The 25,780-nt window shown below is 45.0% G+C and overlaps 1 protein-coding gene and 1 long non-coding RNA gene across 2 annotated transcripts; one reads left to right on the plus strand and one right to left on the minus strand.

Annotated features, from left to right (window-relative positions):
- Window positions 1-1,861: 1,861 nt before the first annotated feature.
- On the minus strand, window positions 1,862-5,487 carry LOC119563954. The gene is made up of 3 exons (XR_006286476.1): window positions 5,366-5,487; window positions 3,982-4,162; window positions 1,862-1,921 (listed from the first exon to the last, which is right to left on the minus strand). It is a non-coding gene; the product is annotated as an uncharacterized LOC119563954 (long non-coding RNA).
- VAMP3 (vesicle associated membrane protein 3) lies at window positions 5,359-25,580 on the plus strand. The gene is made up of 5 exons (XM_037881345.2): window positions 5,359-5,606; window positions 18,845-18,926; window positions 20,642-20,800; window positions 21,405-21,456; window positions 23,702-25,580. Coding segments are annotated over exons 1-5 (315 nt in total). The 5' UTR covers window positions 5,359-5,604; the 3' UTR covers window positions 23,722-25,580.
- The last annotated feature ends 200 nt before the right edge of the window (window positions 25,581-25,780 follow it).

Raw genomic sequence — 25,780 nt, forward strand, 5'->3', positions numbered from 1 at the left:
GGGCTCCCCTCTTGTTCATGTTGCAAATGACAATTTTTAGCCAGATGGATGCAATTCACAGAAGCTTAGAAAATCCAACTGTATTTAAATTTGTGGGGGCAAATTCATCCCCTCTCTAGTTCAGTGGTGGGCAACCTGTGGCCCGTCAAGGTAATCCGGCCACTGGGAGTGGTAATGCAGCCACTGGGTGTTGCGGGCAGCCATGCCTGTGGACGGTCAATGTAAACACTGTCTCATGGCCCGGCAGTGGATTATCCTGACAGGCCGTGTTGCCCCCCACTGCTCTAGCTCCTCTAAAGCTAATAAAATTCAGCGGAGCCTTATGCTGAGATTAGAATCTGTCAAATAATTTATTTTAAATACTTCATGAAATGCCTGGAATAAATCATTGTACAAATATATTTGTGAATTATTTGACCAAATGTGTAAAAGAAGATGTCTAATAATGTTTTTGGAAAATAATTCAAAATTGAGCAAATAAATTATTCAATTTATATGATGATAAATTCCCCTAGGGATGAATTTGGCTATTTTCCCCCCGAGTATGAGAGTCGTACTGAGAAGTGCAATTTCTGTGTGCACTTACAAAATGCTGACCAGGGGAATAGTGAGTTTTTCATTAAACAATAACGCTCCTTCAGAAAAAAAGCAATGAAATGTTACATCCAGGAAGATTATAAATGCACAATTTTTATAACTGAATAAAATTAAACTGAAAAAAGTAGACCACCACAAGAAAGTAGGAAGAAATATTTGACCAGCACCTAAATGGGGCCCCAATCCTGATCAAGACCTCGAGACAACTGTAATACAAATATATAATAAAATATATTTCATGTAGCTATTTTCAACTTTCTGAGAGCACAATACTGTCTGTACTTCTTAAATAAGGTACTCTCTGTGAGGGCAGAGACTAAGTCCCAAGTTTCCAACAGAATCCATGAGGCAGTGTGTAATAAATTCCAAAACTCTACATAGAGGGACAGAATAAAAAGTAATTTTAAAAGTTCCATGAGGCCTTTAGAAACAAAATCCAAAAACTCCCATTAAATAACAATGCAGAATTAATTTCTGGTTAATGCAATTAACAGGCATATAAATGGCTTTGAACCAGAGCTGGATAATGTTGTAATATAGTAAATAATTCTTCCTGTCTTTATAAAGCTATTATAGCGCGCGCACACACACGCGCACACACACACACACCACACACACACACACAAAAAAATCTCTCTGTTGTGTAAAAGTGTGAGTCATTAATCTCATAATTAACCCATTCAACATATGATAGTAATCGGAGTAAGAACAGTTCCAGGTCAGAGTGTGGCATTTGGATCCTACATTTACCCTAAATTTGCCAACCACCATAGGGGGAATGCAAGGTAATGTGTCCATTATTGTAAAGGAAGCTTTGCCATTAACATCACCAGAAACAGGAGCAGGCCCTTAACGATGCAGTGAATGGGACTTAGACGCCTAAAAGACCTACACACCGTTGAACTTTTTACCCCATTACAATCCATATCCAGCACAAGAAAAATGTAAAGGTCAATAATAAAAGCTACAATTAGTTTGTCCCAGAAAGTGAGTGAGTTAAAGTTCCAGTCTCATCCTTCACTTCCTGAGCTGACAGTCTGGATTCACTCTGGGGAATTGCACAGTCAAGCTCATGAGTGGTAGCTGGACTCCCTTAGTCAGCACCCACCAATTTTTTGAGGTAGTGGCCTGAAGTTGAGGAATGCCACACGCCCTTCAGCTAGAATCAGAATTTGATTTTATGTTGCTATTTGCCTACTGCGGTTAGCTCCAAAACACGTCAGAAAGCCAGTGACAATACAGGAGTGTATCAGCAACTTGCCTGGCTGTGCCCCAGATTTTGTGTGTCACTTCACTTGTCTGTCCCTTCAGTCAGCCTCTTCAGCTATAAAACAAGGGTGGTAATACTGCAGAATGGGGTGATGAAGCTTACTCAGGTGTAAAGCACTTTTAGCTCCCCAGGTAGAAAGTAGACAGGAAACAAAAAATCTTTGGTTTCAGAGTAGCAGCCGTGTTAGTCTGTATTCGCCAAAAGAAAAGGAGTACTTATGGCACCTTAGAGACTAACATTTATTTGAGCATAAGCTTTCGTGAGCTACAGCTCAGCTCATGAAAGCTTATGCTCAAATAAATTTGTTAGTCTCTAAGGTGCCACAAGTACTCCTTTTCTTTTTTTAAAAAAAATCTTTGCTTACTCATTCTGTGCACTAGCCTTCTCTATGAAACTGTTCTCTTACTGATGTTGCCCCATCCTTCCTCCTCTACCATTCTCTTATTAACATCTCCTTGTGACATGTTAAAAATTAGTCTGTAAGCTCCTTGGGGCAGGAATCATATCTTTTGATTGAATTAGGAGGTGCCTAGTACACTAGTAGGTGCTGATTCTGTGCTCAGCCAGCACTCACAGCCTCATATAACACCTAGAATATTAGCTTTCCTGAGTGAAGAATTAGGGGCCATTATCCCTTTCATATTTTTTAGAAAGAATCTGAACAAACCAGCTCAAATAGACAACAAAAAAGCACCAATGTTGCTTTAGTGCAGGGGTAGGCAACCTATGGCACGCATGCCAAACGTGGCACATGAGCTGATTTTCAATGGCACTCACACTGCCCGGGTCCTGGCCAATCAGTCCAGGGGGGCTCTGCATTTTAATTTTAAATGAAGCTTCTTAAACATTTTTAAAACCTTATTTACTTTACATCCAACAATAGTTTAGTTATATATTATAGATTTATAGAAAGAGACCTTCTAAAAATGTTAAAATGGATTACACACAAAACCTTAAATTAGAGTGAATAAATGAAGACTCGGCACACCATTTCTGAAAGGCTGTCAACCCCTGCTTTAGTGTCTCTTTTAAATAACCTAATAATGAAAAGCTTACAGTGGAGGCAAAAGCGTGATAGAATGCAAAAACTATTGATAAAAGAGCATGGAAAATCCTGAAGTTATGTGTTTCAGGGATCACAGAATCATAGAAATGTAGGCCTGGAAGGGACCTCAAGAAGTAATCAAGTCCAGTCCCCTGTGTTGTGGCAGGACCAAGTAAATCTTCTAGACCATCCCTGACAGGTGTTTCCAGAGCTTAACTACCCAAATAGAAAGTTTTTCCTAACATCTAATCTAAACCTCCTTTGCTGCAGACTAAGCCCATTACTTTTTGTTCTACCTTCAGTGGACCTGGAGACCAGTTGACTACTGTTCTCTTTATAGCATTCCTATTACCAGGTTTCCCCCCTCAGTCTTTTTTTCCCCTCAAGACTAAATGTACCCAGTGTTTGTTTGTTTTTTTAAAATCCTTTTCTAATAGGGGAGGTTTTCTAAACCTTTTATCATTTTTGTTGCTGTCCTCTGGATGCTTTTCAGTTTTCTCCACATCTTTCCTAAACTCCAGTGCCCAGAATTGGACACAATACTCCAACTCGGTCCTCAGCAGTGCTGAGTAGAGCGAGAAAATTACCTCATGTATCCTACATGCAACATTACTGTTAATACACCCCAGAATCATATTAGCCTTTTTTGCAGCTGGGTCACATTGACCACATATTCAGTTTGTGGTCCACTATAACCCCCAGATCCTTTTCAGCAGTACTACCACCTAGATAGTTATTCCCCATTTTGTAGTTGTACATATAAGATAGGATGTGGTCTTAGAATAGAAAAGTCTTCTTTTGACTGCAACCAGGATTGAAGTCCTGTCAGCACCCTTTCTTGTAAGTGAGTGATTACTCAGTTACATGAGCTGGGATGAATCTTAGTCCAGTAGGCTAGCCTAGAATTTTTAGGCACACCCAGTCAGTTGGAATGACTAAATAAATACATACAGTAGATCAAGAGAGGACTTAGCTCTGACTTAGTCAGTTGGCAAAGAATAATTCATATGATGAATTAACACAGTGAGAAAGCTTCAGCCAATAGCCTGGAATGAAGACCGATGCCTACCTACAGCACAAGCATCATGTACAATCTCTTCATTTGCTATTTTAAGAAGGTTCAGGCCAGGAGAGAAAATGTCACTGTTGTGAAGCTTGTCAGTAAATTAACAATTGTTGCTAGTGCTTTCTTTAGACGCATTCTATCAGCAGCTGCCAAACTGGGAGAGGATGGAGTCTGGGCCTGACTGCTGGAAATAAGAGAGGTAAGAGAATGGTTTAGGCATCAGCATGATGTAAGGTTCAGCTGCATAGCTGTGCAAAGACCAACGTCACTGTAGCATAACTCTGTCCCCCCCTCTAAGTCCATGAGGCCTTGCTTCATCTGTTGGCACTTCCTGGTAGCCACTCCTCAGAAATGACCTGGAGCAGCCGGATGGAGGATGTCAAGCCTGGGCTCTGGTAGCAGGTATGGAGGGATTCAGGTTGCCCTGGTGGGGCTCTCAGTCCCCCCATTGCCATCCAGGATAACTTTTATAGCCCTAGGCAAAACCATTTATGGATTATGAAGACTGCCCCATAGGCCAAGCACCCACAGAATGCTGAGAAGAGGCAATAGGTGCGACAGGGCACTTTGGAGCTACCTCAGTATGGATTTATTTTCAGAGCACTAGAGAGTAACAGGTTTCTCACAGGGACATGCAGAAACCCACCCTACCACAAAAATACAGTCACCTGCCCTGGAAACCTGCTGCATCCTGTCCCCTGGGAGGCACAGGTACCTGCTCCCCTTCCTAGGAATGCACAGGAACCTCCCCACCACCACCCTCCAGGGACACACAGGAACCTGCCCCCCCCGCTCCCCAGGGACACACAGGAAGCTGCCCCCCCCGCCCCCCAGGGACACACAGGAACCTGCCCCCTCCCTAGGGACACACAGGAACCTGCCCCTCCAACCTGACACCCCACCCATGGAGACCCAGGAACCTGCCCCCCCCCGCCCCCCTAGGGACACACAGGAACCTGCCCCCTCCCTAGGGACACACAGGAACCTGCCCCTCCAACCTGACGCCCCACCCATGGAGACCCAGGAACTTGCCCCCCCCCGCCCCCCAGGGACACACAGGAAGCTGCCCCCCCCGCCCCCCAGGGACACACAGGAACCTGCCCCCCCCGCCCCCCAGGGACACACAGGAACCTGCCCCTCCAACCTGACGCCCCACCCATGGAGACCCAGGAACCTGCCCCCCCCCCGCCCCCCTAGGGACACACAGGAAGCTGCCCCCCCCGCCCCCCCAGGGACACACAGGAACCTGCCCCCCCCGCCTGCCAGGGACACACAGGAACCTGCCCCTCCAACCTGACGCCCCACCCATAGAGACCCAGGAACCTGCCCCCCCTCCTCAGGGACACCAAGGAAGAAACTAGCCTCCTAAGCCCCGCCCCCAACACACCTAGAGCCTCCCCCAAGCACAAGGGAGCCGGCACAAGCGCGCGCGCCTTTACGCAACCGGGCGCGCGACGCGCGGGACCAGGCGTTGTGGGCGGGGCCTGGCCAATCCCCGCCCCTGGACCGTCACATCCCCGCCGCCGACGGCGCGAGCTGGGGCGGGTTCCGGGTCAGTTATCCGGTTTCGTTCTGCGCCGTCGGACGCTTCCCCCAGCCCCGCGGAGCCTCGCGCCTGCCGCCGCCATGTGAGTGCGGGTCCCGGAGTGTCTCCGCGCCCGCTGCTGCCGGGCCGGGCCGGGCCTGCTGGGAGCTCGGGGGGGTCGCAAGCGGGGGGCTGCCCGGCGGCCACCTTCCCGGGCGGGCGGCCCTGCGGGGGGGGGCTGCGGGCGCGGGGCGGGGGGCGCGGCGCTGGGCGGGGCGCCGGGCCGGGCGGGGGGGTAAAGGCCGCTCGTGTCCCCGTGACAGGCCAGGCCTGGGCGTGTCGCTGAGCCGCTGCTCAGTGCGCGGGCCTGGGCAGGGCGCGGCCGGCCACACCGGTCCCTTTCTGCCCCGGGCGGGCATGAGCCGTGGTAGCCCGCGGCATTGCCCGCTCGCCGCGCTGGGTGTGGGCACGGCCGGCCGTGCGGCCCGGGCTCGCATCTCCCTGCGCCGCGGCTGGGGTCGGGACTTGAGCCAGGGCGGATCCGTGCTGGGTCCGGTGCTCACAAGTCACACGTACTCGGCACGCCACTTCTGAAAGGCTGCCGACCCCTGCTTGAGTGTCTCTTTTAAATGACCTGATAATGAAAAGCTTACAGTGAGGGCAAAAGCGTGATAGAATGCAAAAAGAATTGATAAAAGAGTATGGAAAATCCTGAAGTTATGTGTTTCAGGGATCACAGAATCCTAGAAATGTAGGACTGGAAGGGACCTCGAGAAGTAGTCCAGTCCAGTCCCCTGTGTTGTGGCAGGACCAAGTAAATCTTCTAGACCATCCCTGACAGGTGTTTCCAGAGCTTAACTACCCAAATAGTCAGAAAGTGTGTGGACCGGACCTGCTGCTGTGGGGATGTGGCGGTACAGCTGGACTTGGATCTGCACACCAGTGTGTGTCACACATGGTCCTACCACCGCAGCTGGTCTCTGCTTTCTAATGTGGCAGCTGCCATCATCCACTTGTTGTGTGCTGTAACTTTATGCAGGAAGCCTTACCTCTGTGTTTCTTAGAGTAGTGATTGTTGAGTCACAAGGGGTTTACTAAGTCACAGAAAACTCATGCTTTCTTGCTGTATGCCTCTTAAGGGTGATAGATGTGACTTCTGTAAGGGCTGCCTTTACAGACTAGGAAACAGTGAAATATGAATGGCATTAGATCTTTTAACTTTTTGTGGGCAATGTGTTTGGGGATTTTTTTCCTTATCAAATGACTAGTGTTTTTTGTTTTTGTTTTTTTTTAAAAGGTTTAGCACCAGTGAAAGGAATCTGGGAATTTATATATTCCTGTTTATTCACAGAACTGGTAAATAATGGGTTGTGACTCTTACAGACAGCTTGATGCTGTGCTGTTAAATGACTTCAGTGCTAACTAGCCAGTTCATATTAGGTTGACAAAAATTAAGCAAAATGTTCTTTATTTCTAGATTATAGTGTGCAGGGATGGTAAGCTCTGTGATTCTGCTTAGACTCTGATTTTTTTAAAATGAACATCGGCATTCTTCTGAGCCACTAGCTAGCAATTCAGGGAGCCTTTTAAAATATACCAGCAAAAAAAAAAGCCTTTTTATTTCTTTGGCTTCAACAGTTGGGAGGGAGGGGGAGGTATTGTGGGATTGTTTATTTCGTTTTGGATTTATACTGCTTTATTTTACAAATTAAAGGAACCTGGTTATTTGGTGCTGTTTTTAGAAGGTGGCATATAGTGTGATGGAGTATTCATTCTATAAGCTGGCCATCAGAGAGTGTTTATAGTGACAATAGTACTTTGAGCAGTGAAAAAAAATATTAAAGCATTTTAAAATGGGAATGAGAGACAGGGGATAGTTCAAAGATTTCTCCTAAAATAGATGCTACAACAAACATGATCTTAGTCCAGAAGGGGCCATTCTGATCATCTAGTCTGACTTCCTGCATTGTACTATCCAAAGAACTGCATCAAGTCCATAATTTCTGTTGGAGCTGTAGCATAAGAATGACCACATTGGGTCAGACCAGTGGTCCATTTAACTCAATATCCTGTCTTTTGACAGTGGCCAGTGTCAGATGCTACAGAGGGAATGAACAGAACAGGGCAATTGCAAGTGATCCATCCCATCATCCACTCCCAGCTTCTAGCGGTTGGAGGTTTCAGGACACCCAGAGCATAGGGTTCAGTCACTGACCACATTGGCTAATACCCGTTGATGGACCTATCCTCTCTGAACTTACCTGATCCTTTTTGGAACCCAATTAGACTTTAGGCCTTCACAGCATCCCCTGGCAATGAGTTCTACAGGTGGAGGGTGCACCATATGAAAATATATTTCCTCTTGTTTAAAACCTGCTGACTATTAATTGGATTGGGTGACCCCTGGTTCTTGTGTTGTGTGAAGGAATAAATAACACTTCCTTATTCACTTTCTCCATATTATTCATAATTTTATAGAACTGGAAGGGACCTCGAGAGGTGATCTAGTCCAGTCCCCTTCACTCGTGGCAGGACTAAGTATTATTGAGACCCTTCCTGGCAGGTGTTTGTCTAACCTGCTCTTAAAAATCTCCAAGGATGCAGATTCCACAACCTCCCTAGGCAATATATTCCAGTGCTTAACCACCCTGACAGGAAGTTTTTCCTAATGTTCAACCTAAACCTCCCTTGCTGCAATTCGAGCCCATTGTTTCTTGTCCTATCAGAGATTAAGGAGAACAGTTTTTCTCCCTCCTCCTTGTAACAACCTTGTATGTACTTGAAAACTGTTAAAGTACAGTTTTCTCTTTTCCAGACTAAACAAACCCAATTTTTTTCAATCTTCCCTCATAGGTCATGTTTTCTAGACCTTTAATCATTTTTGTCGCTCTTCTCTGGACTCTCTCCAATTTGTCCACATCCTTCCTGAAATGTGGCGCCCAGAACTGGACACGATACTCCAGTTGAGGCCTAATCAGTGCAGAGTAGAGCGGAAGAATTACTTTTCGTGTCTTGCTTACAACACTCCTGCTAAGACAGAGGTGGGCAAACTACGGCCTGTGGGACCATCTGGCCCAGCCCTTGAGCTCCTGGCCGGGGAGGCTAGCCCCTGGCCCCTCCCCCGCAGCCTTAGCTCGCTGGGCCATCCACGCTGTGGGCGGCGGGGCTGCAAGCTCCTGCTGGGCAGCATGGCTGCGAGAGCCGCAGGGGTGTCGTGTATGAAATTGCTCCCCGTAGGAATGTGCTACTTACGGAGCACCCGGACTGGCAGCCGTAAGTATTACGCTGTAAGCACATTCCTACGGGGAGCAATTTAATACCCTACACCTCCCTACAGTTTTGGAACCCCAATGTGGCCCTCAGGCCAAAAAGTTTGCCCTCCCCTGTGCTAAGACATCCCAGAGCAATGTTTGCTTTTTTTGCAATAGGGTTACAGTGTTGACTCGTATTGAGCTTGTGGTCCACTATGACCACCAGATTTCTTACTGCGGTACTCCTTCCTAGGCAGTTATTTCCCATTTTGTATGTGTGAAACTGATCGTTCCTTTCAAAATTGAGTCCTTTGCGTTTGTCGTAATTGAATTTCATCCTGTTTACTTTAGACCATTTCTCCAGTTTGTCCAGATCATTTTGAATTTTAATCCTATCCTCCAAAGTACGTGCAACCTCTCCCAGCTTGGTATCATCTGCACATTTTATGGCACGTCTCTATGCCATTATATGAATCACTGGTGAAGATATTGAACAGAAACGGAACCAGAACTGATCCCCGTGGGACACCACTCTTCATGCCCTTCCAGCATGACTGTAAACCATTGATAACTCCTCTCTGGGAATGGTTTTCCAACCAGTTTTGCACCCACCTTATAGTAGCTCCATCTAGGTTGCACTTCCCTAGTTTGTTTATGAAAAGGTCACGTGACACAGTATCAAAAGCTTTACTAAAGTCAAAATATACCACTTCTACCACTTCCTCCCTAACCACAAGGCTTGTTACCCTGTCAAAGAAAGCTGTCAGGTTGGTTTGACATGATTTGTTTTTGACAAATCCATGCTGACTGTGTATCACCTTATTATCTTCTAGATGTTTGCAAATTGATTGCTTAATTATTTGCACCATTATCTTTCTGGGATCAGAAGTTAAGATGACTAATCTGTAATTCCCTGGGTTGTCCTTATTTCCCTTTTTATAGATGGGCACTATATTTGCCCTTTTCCAGTCATCTGGAATCTCTCTCATCTTCCATGACTTTTCAAAGATCATTGCTAATGGCTAAGATTTCTCATCAGTCAGCTCCTTGAGTATTCTAGGATGCATTTTATCAGGCCCTGGTGACTTGAAGACATCCAGTTTGTCCAAGTAATTTTTAACTTGTTCTTTCCAAATTTTAGCCTCTTCTGATCCTACCTCATTTTCACTGGCATTCACTATGTTAGATGTCCAATCACCACCAACCTTCTTGGTGAAAACTGAAGCAAAGAAGTCATTAAGTACTCCTGCCATTTCCACATGTTCTGTTGTTTTTCCCACCTCATTGAGTAATGGGCCTACCTTGTCCTTGGTCTTCCTCTTGCTTCTAATGTATCTGTAGAATGTTTTCTTGTTACTCTTTGTTTCTAGGTAGTTTGATCTCGTTTTGTGCCTTGGCCTTTCTAATTTTGTCCCTACCTACTTGTTATTTGTTTATATTCATCCTGTGTAATTTGACCTGGTTAAAAGATAGGAAACAAAGGGTTGCTATAAAGGGTCAGTTTTCAGAATGGAGAGAGGTAAATAGTTGTGTCCCCCAGGGGTAAGTTCTGGGACCAGTCCTATTCAACATATTCATAAATGATCTGGAAAAAGGGATAAACAGTGAGGTGGCAAAATTTGCAGATGGTGCAGAATTACTAAAGATAGTTAAGAGCCAGGCAGACTGTGAAGAGCTACAAAAGAATCTCTCAAAACTGGGAGACTGGGCAACAAAATGGCAGATGAAATTTGATGTTGATAAATGCAAAGTAATGCACATTGGAAAGCATAATCCCAACTATACATATAAAATGATGGGGTCTAAATTAGCTGTTACCACTCAAGAAAGATCTTGGAGTCATTGTGGATAGTTCTCTGAAAACATCCACTGAATGTGCAGCGGCAGTCAAAAAAGCGAACAGAATGCTGGGAATAATTAAGAAAGGGATAGATAATAGGACAGAAAATATCATGTTGCTGCTATATAAATCCATGGTACTCCCACATCTTGAATACTGTGTACAGATGTGATCTCCCCATCTCAAAGAATCATAGAATATCAGGGTTGGATGGGACCTCAGGAGGTCATCTAGTCCAACCCCCTGCTCAAAGCAGGACCGATCCCAACTAAATCATCCCAGCCAGGGCTTTGTCAAGCCTGACCTTAAAAACGTTCTAGGGAAGGGGATTTCACCACCTCCCTAGGTAACACATTCCAGTGTTTCACCACCCTCATAGTGAAAAAGTTTTTCCTAATATCCAACCTAAATCTCCCCCACTGCAACTTGAGACCATTACTCCTTGTTCTGTCATCTGCTACCACTGAGAATAGTCTAGAGCCATCCTCTTTGGAACCCCCTTTCAGGTAGTTGAAAGCAGCTATCAAATCCCCCCTCATTCTTCTCTTCTGAAGACTAAACATCCCCAGTTCCCTCAGCCTCTCCTCATAAGTCATGTGTTCCAGTTCCCTAATAATTTTTGTTGCCCTCCACTGGACTCTTCCCAATTTTTCCACATCCTTCTTGTAGTGTGGGGCCCCAAACTGGACACAGTACTCCAGATGAGGCCTCACCAATCTCAAATAGAGGGGAACGATCACGTCCCTCGATCTGCTGGCAATGCCCCTACTTATACAGCCCAAAATGCCATTGGCCTTCTTGGCAACAAGGACACACTGTTGTCTCATATCCAACTTCTTGTCCACTGTAACCCCGAGGTCCTTTTCTGCAGAACTGCTGCCGAGCCATTCGGTCCCTAGTCTGTAGCGGTGCATGGGATTCTTCCGTCCTAAGTGCAGGACTCTGAACTTGTCCTTGTTGAACCTCATCAGGTTTCTTTTGGCCCAATCCTCCAATTTGTCTAGGTCCCTCTGTATCCTATCCCTACCCTCCAGTGTATCTACCACTCCTCCCAGTTTAGTGTCATCTGCAAACTTGCTGAGGGTGCAATCCACACAATCCTCCAGATCATCATGAAGATATTGAACAAAACTGGCCCCAGGACCGACCCCTGGGGCACTCCACTTGACACCGGCTGCCAACTAGACATGGAGCCATTGATCACTGCCCGTTGAGCCCAACAATCTAGCCAGCTTTCTTTCTATCCACCTTATCGTCCATTCATCCAGCCCATACTTCTTTAACTTGCTGGCAAGAATACTGTGGGAGACCGTGTCAAAAGCTTTGCTAAAGTCAAGGAACAACAACACGTCCACTGCTTTCCCTTCATCCACAGAGCCAGTTATCTCGTCACAGAAGGCAATTAGATTAGTCAGGCATGACTTGCCCTTGGTGAATCCATGCTGACTGTTCCTGATCACTTTCCTCTCTAAGTGCTTCAGAATTGATTCCTTGAGGACCTGCTCCATGATTTTTCCAGGGACTGAGGTGAGGCTGACTGGCCTGTAGTTCCCAGGATGATCCTCCTTCCCTTTTTTAAAGATGGGCACTACATTAGCCTTTTTCCAGTCATCTGGGACCTCCCCTGATCGCCATGAGTTTTCAAAGATAATGGCCAATGGCCCTGCAATCACATCCGCCAACTCCTTTAGCACTCTCAGATGCAACGCATCCGGCCCCATTGACTTGTGCTCGTCCAGCTTTTCTAAATAGTCCCGAACCACTTCTTTCTTCAGAGGGCTGGTCACCTCCTCCCCTGCTGTGCTGCCCAGTGCAGTAGTCTGGGAGCTGACCTTGTTCGTGAAGACAGAGGCAAAAAAAGCATTGAGTACATTAGATTTTTCTACATCCTCTGTCACTAGGTTGCCTCCCTCATTCAGTAAGGGGCCCACACTTTCCTTGCCTTTCTTCTTGTTGCTAACATACCTGAAGAAACCCTTCTTGTTACTCTTAAGCTTTTTTATATTTAAGATCAGCAAGGATTTCACTGTTAAGCCAAGCTGGTCGCCTGCCATATTTACTATTCTTTCTACACATCAGGATGGTTTGTCCTGGTAACCTCAATAAGGATTCTTTAAAATACAGCCAGCTCTCTTGGACTCCTTTCCCCCTCATGTTGTTCTCCCAGGGGATCTTGCCCCTCAGTTCCCTGAGGGAGTCAAAGTCTGCTTTTCTGAAGTCCAGGGTCCGTATTCTGCTGCTCTCCTTTCTTCCTTGTGTCAGGATCCTGAACTCAACCATTTCATGGTCGCTGCCTCCCAGGTTCCCATCCACTTTTGCTTCCCCTACTAATTCTTCCCAGTTTGTGAGCAGCAGGTCAAGAAGAGCTCTGCCCCTAGTTGGTTCCTCCAGCACTTGCACCTGGAAATTGTCCCCTACATTTTCCAAAAACTTCCTGGATTGCCTGTGCACCACTGTATTGCTCTCCCAGCAGATATCAGGGTGATTGAAGTTTCCCATGAGAACCAGGGCCTGCAATCTGGGCGATCTTTCTGCGAGTTGCTGGAAGAAAGCCTCGTCCACTTCATCCCCCTGGTCTGGTGGTCTATAGTAGACTCCCACCACAACATCACCCTTGTTGCTCACACTTCTAAATTTAATCCAGAGACTCTCAGGTTTTTCTGCAGTTTCATACTTGAGCTCTGAGCAGTCATACTGCTCTTACATACAATGCAACTCCCCCACCTTTTCTGCCCTTCCTGTCCTTCCTGAACAGCTTATATCCATCCATGACAGTACTCCAGTCATGTGAGTTATCCCACCAAGTCTCTGTTATTCCAATCACATCATAATTCCTTGACTGTGCCAGGACTTCCAGTTCTCCCTGCTTATTTCCCAGGCTTCATGCATTTGTATATAGGCACTTGAGGTAACCTGCTGATCGCCCCTCTTTCTCAGTATGAGGCAGGAGCCCTCACGTGCTCCTACTCGTGCCTCTTCCCGGTATCCCACTTCCCCACTTACCTCAAGGCTTTGGTCTCCTTCCCCCGGTGAACCTAGTTTAAAGCCCTCCTCACTAGGTTAGCCAGCCTGCTTGCGAAAATGCTCTTCCCTCTCTTCATTAGGTGGAGCCCATCTCTGCCTAGCACTCCTTCTTGGAACACCATCCCATGGTCAAAGAATCCAAAGCCTTCTCTCCGACACGACCTGCGTAGCCATTCGTTGACTTCCACAATTCGACGGTCTCTCTCCAGGCCTTTTCCTTCCACGGGGAGGATGGACGAGAACACCACTTGCGCCTCAAACTCCTTTATCCCTCTTCCCAGAGCCACATAGTCCGCAGTGATCCGCTCAAGGTCATTCTTGGCAGTATCATTGGTGCCCACATGAAGAAGCAGGAAGAGGTAGTGATCTGAGGGCTTGATGAGTCTCGGCAGTCTCTCTGTCACATCACGAATCTTAGCTCCTGGCAAGCAGCAGACTTCTCGGTTTTCCCAGTCGGGGCGGCAGATAGATGACTCAGTCCCCCCGAGGAGAGAGTCCGTAACCACCACCGCCCGCCTTCTTCTCTTGGGAGTGGTGGTCGTGGAACCCCCCCAATGCTAGGACAGTGCATCCCATGCCTTCCAATCAGCGGAGTCTCCTTCTGCTCCCTTCCCTCAGACATATCATTTGGTCCACTCTCCACATTAGTACCTGTGGAGAGAACATGAAAACGGTTACTTACCTGTATCTGCCCTGCTGGTACATGGACGTTCCCCTTTTTTTCTTCTGGAGGTCACATGATGCCAAATTTCTTCACCATCCTTCTGTCCCCGATGTGCAGCCTGCTCTGAATCTTCAGAACCTTGTGCCCGTAGAAGCCTATCCTGACATCTGTCCAGGAAATCTTCAGTTTCTCTTATGCAACGCAGGGTCGATACCTGTTGCTCCAGATCTTGAACCTTCTCTTCCAGTATGGAGACCAGCTTGCACTTTGTACAGACAAAGTCGCATCTGTCCTGTGGAAGAAAGACAAACATAGCACATCCAGTGCAGGTCACAACAGCTGAACACCCCCCATCCATATTACCTTCCTTCTATGAGCTTCCTCAGGAGTTGTAGTAATTACTCAGAGAATCCGGCAAGATGTAAGCCTCAGTGGGCTCTCCCCAGGCGAACTCCCAGGCAGACTCCTTTTGTTAGCTGCTCTGCTGTTTGCTGCTCAGCTGGTTTGCAACTGACTGGCTTTTTATGCAGTCAGGCCCACTTAAGGCTCACCTGGAACAAAGCAAACCCAGTTCCCACCCTTTTCAAACAACCAATCAAGCACACAGTCACACTGTCCTCACAATAAACACTCAGATACTCACCAACAGAGCCTCCTTAATGCAGCCCTTGCCTGGGATCTGCCTGAGAGGAGGTACGCTAACTCCTTTTGTTAGCTGCTCAGTTGGTTCGCAACTGAAGATGTATTGGAATTGGAAAAGGTTCAGAAAAGGGCAACAAAAATGATTAGGGGTATGGAATGGCTTCTGTATGAGGAGAGATTAATAAGACTGGGACTTTTCAGCTTGGAAAAGAGACGGCTAAGGGGAGATACGATTGAGGTATATAAAATCATGACTGGTGTAGAGAAAGTAGATAAGGAAGTGTTTACTCCTTCTCATAACACAAGAATTAGAGTTCACCAAATGAAATTAATAGGCAGCAGGCTTAAAACAAATAAAAGGAAGTATTTCTTCACACAACACACAGTCAACCTGTGGAACTCCTTGCCAGAGGATGTTGTGAAGGCCAAGGCCATAACAGGTTCAAAAAAGAACTAAATTCGTGGAAGATAGGTTCATCAATGGCTACTAACCAGGATGGGCAGGAACGGTGTCCCTAGCCTCTGTTTGCCATAAGCTGGGAATGAGCGACAGGGGATGGATCACTTGATTACCTGTTCTGTTCATTCCCTCTGGAGCACCTGGCCCCGGCCACTGTTGAAAGACAGGATACTGGGTTAGATGGACCTCAGGTCTGACCCAGTATGGCCATTTTTAAGTTCTTATGTGTGACCTAGTTTCCACTTTTTGTAGCATTCTTTTTTGATTTTTAGATAATTGAAGATCTCCTGGCTAAGCCAGGGTGGTCTCTTGCCATACTTTCTCTCTCTTCTACGCAGTGGGATAGTTTGCTCTTGTGCCCTTAATAATGTCTCTTTGGAAAAACTGCCAACTGTCTTCTCTTATTTTTTTCCCCTTACACTTGCTTCCCATGGGATCTTAACTACCAACTCCCCGAGTTTGCTAAAGTCTGCCTTCTTGAAGTCCATTCTCTATTTTGCTGTTCTCCCTCCTACCATTCCTTAGAATCATGAACTCTCTAATTATATGATCCTTTCAGTTCATCTTTTCCAAGCTGACTAGTCCCAGTCTTTTATCTTTCCTCATATGAAAGCTGTTGCATACCTTCTGATCGTTCTTGTTGCCCTTCTCCGTAATTTTTCCAATTCTAATATCTTTTTTGAGATGGGGTGATAGTAACTGTGGTGCAGTATTCAAGATGTGGGCATACCATGGATTTATATAGCAGCATTATGATATTTTTTTTCTCATCTATCCCTTTCCTAGTGCTTACCAACATTGTTAGCTTTTTTGACTGCCACTGCACATTGAGCAGATGTTTTCAGAGATCTGCCAATAATGACTCCAAGATCTATCTTGAGTAGTAAGAGCTAACTTATACATACAAAATGATGGTGTCTAATTGAGATTGTTTTCCAATGTGCATTTATCAACATTGAATGTCATCTGCCATTTTCTTGCCCACTTACCCAGTTTAGTGAGATCCCGTTGTAACTCTTCGCAGCCAGCTTTGGGTCATCTACAAACTTTGCCACCTCACTGTTCAGCCCTTTTCCAGATCATTTATTAATAGATCCTTGAAGGACTATGCTATTTACCACTTTCTATTGTGAAAACTGACCATGTATTCGTACCCTTTATTTCCTATTTTTAACCAGTTACTGATCTATGAGAGGACCTTCCCTTTTAAGCAAACTAAGGAGTCATGGGATAAGAGCCTTTTTGGTGCAGGAACTTGTCAAAGGCTTTCTGAAAGTCCAAGTACACTGTCAACTGGATCACCCTTGTCCATATGCCTGTTGACTCCCTCAGAGAATTCTAATAGATTGGTGAGGCATGATTTCCCTCTGCAAAAGCCATGTTGACTTTCCTCAACATATTGTGGTTATCAAATATATCTGATAATTCTGTTCTTTACTACGGTACCAAGCACATTGGTTGAAACTAAAGTTACATTTACCAGCTTGTAATTGTCAGGATCACCTCTGGAGCCTTTTTTTTAAAAATCAGTGTTACGTTAGCTATCCTGCTGTCATCTGGTATAGAGGCTGAATTAAGTGATAGGTTGCATACCACTGTTAGTAGTTTTGCAATTTTGTATTTGAGCTCCTTCAGAACCATGTGTTCCTGGTGACTTACTGCTGTTTAATTTCTCAATTGGTTCCAAAACCACCTCTATTGATACATCAATCTGAGACAGTTCCTTAGATTTGTCACATAAAAAGAATGGTTCAGATGTGAAGATCTTCTCCACATCCTCTGCAGTGAAGACCAGTGCAAAGAATTCCTTTAGCTTCTCCAGCAGCCTTGTCGTCTTTGAGTGGTCCTCTAGCACCCCAATCGTCCAGTGACCCACTGACTGTTTGGCAGACTTTCCTGCTTATGAAGTACTTAACAAAAAAATTGTTGGGTTTTTTTTTCTTTAGCTAGTTGCTTTTCACATTCTTTTTTTGACCTGTGGCCTTATACTTTTACACTTGACTTGCCAGAGTTTATGTGCCTTCCTATTTTCCTCAGTATGATTTGACTTCCAGTTTTTAAAAGGATGCCTTTTTGCTTGTCACTGTGTCCATGCAGTTTTCAGGCATTTCACCTTTGACTTTTCCTTCTAATTTCCATTTAACCAGCTTCCTCAGTTTTGTGTAGTTCCCCTTTTTGAAACATACTGAGTCTTGATTTAAAGACTTCCAAGTGATGGAGAACCCACACATCTCTATGTAAGTAACTTTGTTTAAGGACACCTGAGGCCCAGTTGGTGTCCTGTCCTGTGTCCTATCTAGAATTGTGTCATAATCAATATTGAAAGGTGGTACAGTAAGCAAATAATAAAAGGCCAAATGTAGATCAAGGATTCTCAACCTTTTTCTTTCTGAGGCCCACCCAACATGTTATAAAAACTCCACAGCCCACATGCCACAGCAACGGTTTTTTCTGTATATAAAAGCCAGGAACAACATCGGGGGTAGCAAGCAAGGCAATTGCCCAGGTCCCCATGCCACAGTGGGTTCCCACCAAGCTGACTTGCTCAGGCTTTGGCTTCAGCCCCGTGCAGTGGGGCTTTGGCTTTCTGTCTTGGGCCCCAGCAAGTCTAATGCTGGCCATGCTTGGTGGCCCCCCCGAAACCTGCTTACGGCCCACCACCCCCCCCGGGGGCCCCAGACCCCTACTTGAGAACCACTGTTGTAGATGTCTTATGTGTACAAACTGTAAATGTGCCTGTTCTTCCTCCACTGGGGGTACGCAAGACAAATCGGACTCCTGAAAGGGATGCAATAGTCTGGAAAGGTTGAGTCCCACTGCTCTGCAGGGCTTCTTGCACCTTCTTCTGAAACATCTGGTACTGGCCGCTGCCTCTCTATTCTGTGGTGAACTTTTAGGAAAACAAGCAGTGTATGTTGCATGCTTCCAGTGACTGACACAATCTTTTTCTGAGTTCAGTAGCTTCCGAAAAGAATTTAAATTCCCAAGTTCATCAAAGGGGGGGAAAGTGTGCACAAGCTCGTGCTTTTTTATTGCAAAGATCAGGAGTGGGGGGGAGATCCCAAAACCCATGTTCTTGGCCAATCAAGAGCAACTATACGCTATGCTCTGAGCTGTAGTGCCGCTCTTCTCTCTCCCACCTGCTTCTCTGCTCTCCGGTGCCATTGTAGCCATTCATTGGTGGTGAGTTTGGAACACTGAATTCTGAATGGCTAAAGTCTGAATTCTAGGGCTAAAGCTTGCTGCTGAAGCTTCACTCCTCCACTGCAAAAGAAATCTAACTTTTTTTCTGCATTTTAGCTCCTAGGGAATGTTCTTCCTTTCTTTATGACCATTGGTGTTTACACTTATTTTCTCTGGTTTGTATATACTTTTGTTTGCAAATTACCCAAGCATACTTCTAGGTGGTATATAAATGTAGTTAATGATATGATATAGTGTAAGTGTCTCTACACTGCAGGTCAACAAGTGGCCCTGGAAGCTCAAGTAATGCCTCTGGCAGTAATCGTCGCCTTCAGCAGACACAACACCAAGTAGATGAGGTATGGCTCTTGTATAGAGCAGCTTTACCATTCCTTTGACCATGGGAAACCTGACAGAGGGAAGACATATGGAAGTATTGTGTGGGCAAAGTTTAAATTTGTCTCCTTCAGTGTATGAACCAAAAGCTAGTATGTCTTCATCGTTTGTCCCTCTTGTGATCTGAACTTTCATCTTGAGACTCATTGCAGGAAACCTGTGATATTTTCCAGGTGTTAACCTGCTCCTGCAAAGATGACTATCTTTTGAGCCAGTGTGTTAGCTGCATGACTCCAGTTGGTTTCTGACAGAGAATGAGGTTTGCTATATGGAAGTCCACAATTGCCAGGGATTTCTAGTTGTGTATCAAAACTGTGGCAAAACTTATTGTGTGAGCCAAAAGCCATCCTTGGCTGAGAGCCTCATTTCTTTCTGGCTGGATGGGGTAGCACAAAACTTCCTTTAAGAAGTCATAGGTGCTTTGTGTGTCAAAAGAAACATTAGACAGTAACTCGCCTCAATGTTGTAGTTATGTTCCTGAAAAAAAGCTACTTTAAGTGAATCCAATTTCCCCTAAGAATTAATGTAAAGGGGGGCTAGATTCCAGGGAAATTTTTTGTCAGAGGGTGGGATGTTTCCCATTTCCCAGGGAATGCCTTACTGCTAAATGATGAACTAGCACTCGGCTGAGCCCTCAAGAATTAACATGTTGTTAATGTAGCCTTACACTCTACAAGACAGCACAAATAGAGGGAGGAGACACAGCATGGCATAGAGAGAGACGCACGCACGCACGGTGTGTCTGTGTGAGAGAGGGAGAGACGCATTGCCCCTTAAGTACGCTGACCCCACTCTAAGTACACTGCCTTTTTAAGTAGATCAGCAAGTTGAGACAGCAGCTGCTGCCAGCAAGCTCCCTGTCCTGAGCCCTGTCGTGTCCTCCCTTGCTCTGTGGAGATAGGGTGTCCCCCTCCCCCAGCTCCTGTACCCTGACATTAGCACCCCTCTTCTTCCCCCCTGCCTGCATAGCAAGCAGGAGGCTCCCAGGAGCAGCTTCAAGGCAGAGGACAGGAGCAGCACATGGCAGTGGGGGGAAGGACAGCTGAACTGCCCGGCAATTGATAGCCTGCTGGGCGGCTGCTGCACAGGGAACTTAGGGGAGCTGATGGGGGGCTGCTGGTCTACCCTGGTTCCAAGGCCCCAGCAGGGAGCTCCAACAGGCTGCTCTTTCTGCAAGCAGTGGACAAAGCAGGTGGTTGCCAAACAACTTTTATAAGGGAGCATTGCACAACTTTAAACAAGCATGTTCTCTGATCAGTAACGTAACAATGTTAAGTGAGCAGTTACTGTATTGTTCAAATGCCAGTTGTGGCTTCCATAACTGAGTTTTTCTTATACCCTTCTCTAACATGCTAGGTTATTAGTGGAATACTTTTTGTTTCAGTAGGAGTAAGTTTATAAACAAAGTATCTGATATTGAAACCCCAAGGCAGGCATTGGGGAATCTCCAACTCAGTTACTTAATTCCACAAATCTTTTAACTAATATAAGAACCTAAGTTCAATATTGTCTACTCTTAATCAAAAAGGCAATATCTTCTGCTTTATTTAAAAACACTTGATTGATGTTAATATTATAAAAGGGGTTTGTTTGTCAGGATCTGCTGCATGCTTAAAGTGTTCAAGGGAATGAACATCTAATGAATGAATAACTTACTGTGACTATTAAATCACTGTAGGTGGTTGACATAATGAGGGTGAATGTGGACAAGGTGTTGGAACGAGATCAGAAGCTGTCAGAGTTGGATGACCGTGCTGACGCACTGCAGGCAGGAGCTTCCCAATTTGAGACCAGTGCTGCCAAGCTGAAAAGAAAGTATTGGTGGAAGAACTGTAAGGTAACCATGAGTCGAGTATTTCCAGTACAAATTAATGTGACTAAAAACTATAAGTAGTTGAATACTACGTAAAGGGGAAGAAATCCATGTGACTTCAACCATGAGAACATATGGCCAATTTCCGCAGCCTTTACTCATGGTGAATAGTATTTAAGATTACAACATCTGGTCCTTAATGAGCATCTGGCTTAGTGAAGTAGATGAACTGGCCAAAAGTTGGGTGCCCTGGCCATGTTCCTTCACACAAAACATTCTCCAGGACAGAAATGTTGCCAAGGATAAATGTATGTACTAGTTTAAGGTGTTGGACATCTAAGAGGAAGAAATTCAGTGATATGGATTGAATGACGATAACACAGACATAGCACTATAAAGAACCTTTAATCTCTTCCTGTAATTAGCAGACATGACTGTAAGGCCTGGGAGCATACTCTTTATTTGCTGAGAAGCCAAGACAGAGTGGAAAACATTAATTGTAAGGCAAGGGAGCAGTAGCTGGGTCTAGAGAAGAAGCTTTTGCCCTCTTTTTTTTTAAAAAAAAAAAAAAAGAAAGAAAAAAATCTAAGTGAGTTGTTTGTACTAAATGATGTGCTTTTTTTAACAGATGTGGGCGATATTGATAGCAGTTGTTCTCATCATCATCATCATCATCATCGGTAAGTGTTTAGCTAAAGCACTATTTTGTCAGTAGGACTAGCGTACATGGGGCATAAGACTAATTGAATGCAAAAGTTAATGTAACACTCTGGGTGTGACTGCTCGTATATAGGTCATAATATTCAAAAGTAAGGTTCACACAGTAACGCTAACTTAGCCATATTGCATGCTTGACATATGCAGGAGTCCAAAAGAGTACTTATGCTGCTAAATTGATATTTGAACATAATCTGTGCAATGTGGTGAAGTTACGGCTTCTGTGGGAACCTTAACTGTTGAATCTCAGGCTCTTGCGCACTGAGCAGAAATGGGATTTCACAAGAGACTGGGACTCTTGAGTTCCAGTCCCAGCTCTGCCAGTGACTGTGAGCCTGACCAGATCACTTGACCACTTCTTTGCCTCAGCAGAAAGAACGAGGAGTACTTGTGGCACCTTAGAGACTAACCAATTTATTTGATCATAAGCCAATTTAGCCCATGAAAGCTTATGCTCAAATAAATTGGTTAGTCTCTAAGGTGCCACAAGTACTCCCCGTTCTTTTTGCTGATACAGACTAACACGGCTACCACTCTGAAACCTGTTCTTTGCCTCAGTTTCTCAATCTTTAAAATGGGCATAATGATGCATACCTCACAGGGGTTTCCAAAGAATACATGAAGTGCCTTGAGAACCTTTAAGATGAGAGGAGCTGTGGACATACACATTTCTCACATTCATCTTTCACAGTATTTTTACATTTATTAATCCTTTAGACTCCAGGTTCAACATCCTTATGTCACCTTTTTCTTGCAAAGCAGTCTGTCCCTCTTCTATTGAGTCACACCCTTTTCTTAGTCCCAAAATGGATACTCCAGCCAATCAGACTCCCCTTGCTGTCTTCCAGCCCAGAAGTCAGGCAAAACAAACAACAAAAAAAGTAGGGAACCTTCATATAAGACTCCTCCTCCTCCAATCCTCAATAGTGCTTTAGATAGCAAGGTAGTTAGACCAGGTCTACACTGTAAACTTACATAGTTATATCAGTGTCGTGCAGGGGTGTGAAAAATCCACACCCGTGAGCAACGCAGTTATACCAGCCTAACCCCTATCGTAGACAGCGCTGTGTTGACAGGAGAGCTTTTCCCTTCAACATAGCTACCGCCTCTCATGGAGGTAGATTAACTGTGCCAATGGGAGGAACTCTTCCGTCAGTGTAGTATTGTCCTCACTGACGCGCTACAGCAGCCCAGCTGCACTAGTGCCACTGCACTTAAAACCCTGCCCTTAGACTCGGTCCAGGCAAGAGCCTTGATCCGCCTAGCCTCACTTGAGTGCAGGAAACCCCCCTGACTTCGTGCACTAGTTTTCCTGCTGGAGCAGAAGCCTGGGGGAGAAGGACAGGCAGTTCTCAAGGATTCATCACCAGTGAACAAGCTGTTTAAACAGAAGTATATTGCAGTAGAAGTTTTAAGAGGAAAGAAATTCATGGTCCCTTGTTTAATATCCAGCTTTCACTTGTCCCAACTTCTGAATGTTGCCAGATGTACCCTTATGTATACAATAGTCACAAGCCCATTATTATAACTGGTAACAAACTTATAAATACAAATGCAAGTGGAGATGTTTCTGGTGCATGCAAGGAAGCTGTGGATTCATACTCTGGCTGTAGTAGAGCCAGGGAGCTTATAACTATTTACACTGCTTGGTGTTCAGCGGTTTGAATTTGTGATGTAGCTGTTAAAAAAAACTTTCCAGCAGGATTCATTTACTCTCGAGCTCTGACAGCATATTCATTTCTCACCTTTGGGCCTGTTTGTAACACAATCTACAGCAACTTGTGGGGGAGGATAGCTCAGTGGTTTGAGCTTTGGCCTGCTAAACCCAGGGTTGTGAGTTCAATCCTTGAGGGGCCATTTAGGGATATGGGCAAAAATTGGGGATGGCCCTGCTTTGAGCAGGGGGTTGGACTAGATGACCTCCTGAGGTCCCTTCCAGCCCTTATATTCTAACTAATTGTGATTGCTACAAACAGAATTGTCGACATAGGTGAGAAATACCTGGTACATAAATTTTAAAAGCCAATCCCATGCAAGAATGAAACTATGGTATAAGCCAAAACCACAGGAAATTATTTAGAATTTCCTTTTGTTGAATACTTTGAGTGTTCTGTAGCTCAAGTCTTTAAGTTGCAGGATTGTTTTATGCCTCTTTGATGTGGAGGGAAGAGGACTGTCGCTTTTCCAATCCTTATTTTTCTGTTATAGTCTGGAATGTGTCCTCATGAGTTACAAGAAGAAATGCAAAACCAGGCGGAAGCCATCTCTCTCCTTCAAACCTGCTGTATTCTCAAGCTCTCACCTGCTGATGTATAAAGCAAAATTATTTGATTAGTCATGTGTTAACTTTCTCTGGTTTATAGGAAATGTGCCTTTATTAAAAGTTACACTTCTGATTTTTAAAATGCTAATAAGCACAGCCCAAAACTTGCACAGTGCCTTGGTAATCTTGAGTATGAGCTGGTGAAGAGGATTTCCTGTTTGCATTTCAGAATCTAGAAGCAATGTATTGTTGCCACTGTCTACTGCGTTCTAGATAAATTGAAAGAGTATGTTTGCGTATCTGTTCTCTTCGCGTCTCCTCCAGGCCCCAATTTAAAGGTGTCTCTTCTGACGACATACTAAAGGGGTTGGAAACCAGATCTTAAATTTGTGCCTTCTTGGAAGAAACTCTTAACACGTCTGCCATTTTAACAGACTTCTGCCTGCCTTGCCATACTCCATTAATGCCTTCTGACTAGTTGTGAAAGAGCCTGCCACCCTTGTAAACACTACTTATCGTTCACTGCTTGTTTTATGAATATGCAGTTAAATTCTATTATTGAAGTTCTAAAGATTTGAGCACTGAACCGTTAGTGCTGCCTTGTGGTAATTGTGATTAAACACTTCCCTATATAAGGTGTTTACATTCTCTTGCAAAAGACAGTCTGTCCACTTTCTGTTGTCAGTTTAATCTGGAAAGAGTACCTTTAAAATGTTTAGTGTTTATAATGTAGACACTTACCAAAGTTGGTTTTTGTTTGGGGTTTTGTCTTTTGCCAAAAGTAGTTCAGTGAAGACTTTTCTCTGCAAGCCAGCAAGATGTTTCCAGTGTAGAATCAGTGCCAAATGTAGTTTAAAATTTTATATATATTTATATGTAATCTCTTTGCATTACTTCACAAATTGTCTTCCTTCTCAACTTGTCCTCAGAGTGAGTGAGTCCCCTAGGACTTCAAGAAAGGCTGGTAACAAATGCTGTTGCCTCTTCCCTCTTACCTCCAAACTTTTTAGGTAGGGGTGACTACTCTCCATGAGGAGGGAAAGAAATAACTTGGTGCTTCACCCAGTCACCACTTTGTGTACCCTCTAATCTGTCTGTTTCTAATTTCTTCCCAGTCCTTGTTTCTACTTCCTCTGTATAGTTTTTCCTCTCTTGTCTTTTTTCCTCCCTTACTTTTTGGGGTCGATTTGCAAGTAGCTACACTGAGATTGATTCACGAACCTAATCGACATAGCCTACTTCTTTGAGTGTTGGATGTTGCTTTGACTGTTGAGTTATCACACAAAAATGAGCCAGACTCTTGATGGACAAATACCAGAAAGATGTGACAGAGCACTCAGAGGGTGGCTATGTCCAAAGGTGGATCTGCCCTCTAAGCACTAAGGGAGAAATATTGGCCTCTTTACCCCCCAAAGTACAAGATGCTTTAGAATGTATTTTTGTTTTGGGTTTTTTTGGTAGTGAGTTGTGGAAGTTGCTCTGTGGCTTATAATTAACTATCTAAGGCCTTGCCTGTTTGAGGATGAAGGTGCAAGGATCACTGCAGTGACTTCTTTAAATGTACAAAGTCTCTTAGAAATTACTGTATAAGTGTACCATGGGACCAGTAACAAGCTACTTGTACAAACTGAAATCTTTCTTACTCACAATTAAGAAAACTGTTTACTATTTTTTATGCTGCAGCTTTAAAGAAATATCAACTCTATGTACTAGTTCCTACACTTAGAAACCTCTGAAAGTGTATGTCATCAGGAGGGCGTGTCTTCTGCCACTGTACTGGGAAAGAGGCCTTTGTAACGTTTAATAAAGTGGCTTTTGAAACTTTCCTCCTGTTCCTCTGCGTGTGTGTATGGGGGGGGGTGGGGGGGGGGGGGGGGGTTAGGAAGAAAGGTCGCTGCTGCCTTGCGCTGTGGCAGGGGCGGCTGCGCCTCCGGCGGGGCGGGCAGAGTGGGTCAAGGGCGGTTGCCGAGCCGGGCCAGGCTCTCGCCCTGTATCCCCGCCCCGGGTGACAGGGGCGTTGAGTC

The sequence above is a fragment of the Chelonia mydas genome, chromosome 18 (genome assembly GCF_015237465.2).
Source record: "Chelonia mydas isolate rCheMyd1 chromosome 18, rCheMyd1.pri.v2, whole genome shotgun sequence".
In the NCBI taxonomy this organism is placed as follows: Eukaryota; Metazoa; Chordata; order Testudines; family Cheloniidae; genus Chelonia; species Chelonia mydas.

What these genes read in the sequence shown, in the direction of transcription:
- VAMP3 (XM_037881345.2), top strand. An exon ending in ATTGGTGGAAGAACTGTAAG is followed by an intron (nt 20,801 to 21,404) that starts GTAACCATGAGT and finishes TTTTTTTAACAG; the next exon opens with ATGTGGGCGATATTGATAGC. An exon ending in CATCATCATCATCATCATCG is followed by an intron (nt 21,457 to 23,701) that starts GTAAGTGTTTAG and finishes TTTCTGTTATAG; the next exon opens with TCTGGAATGTGTCCTCATGA.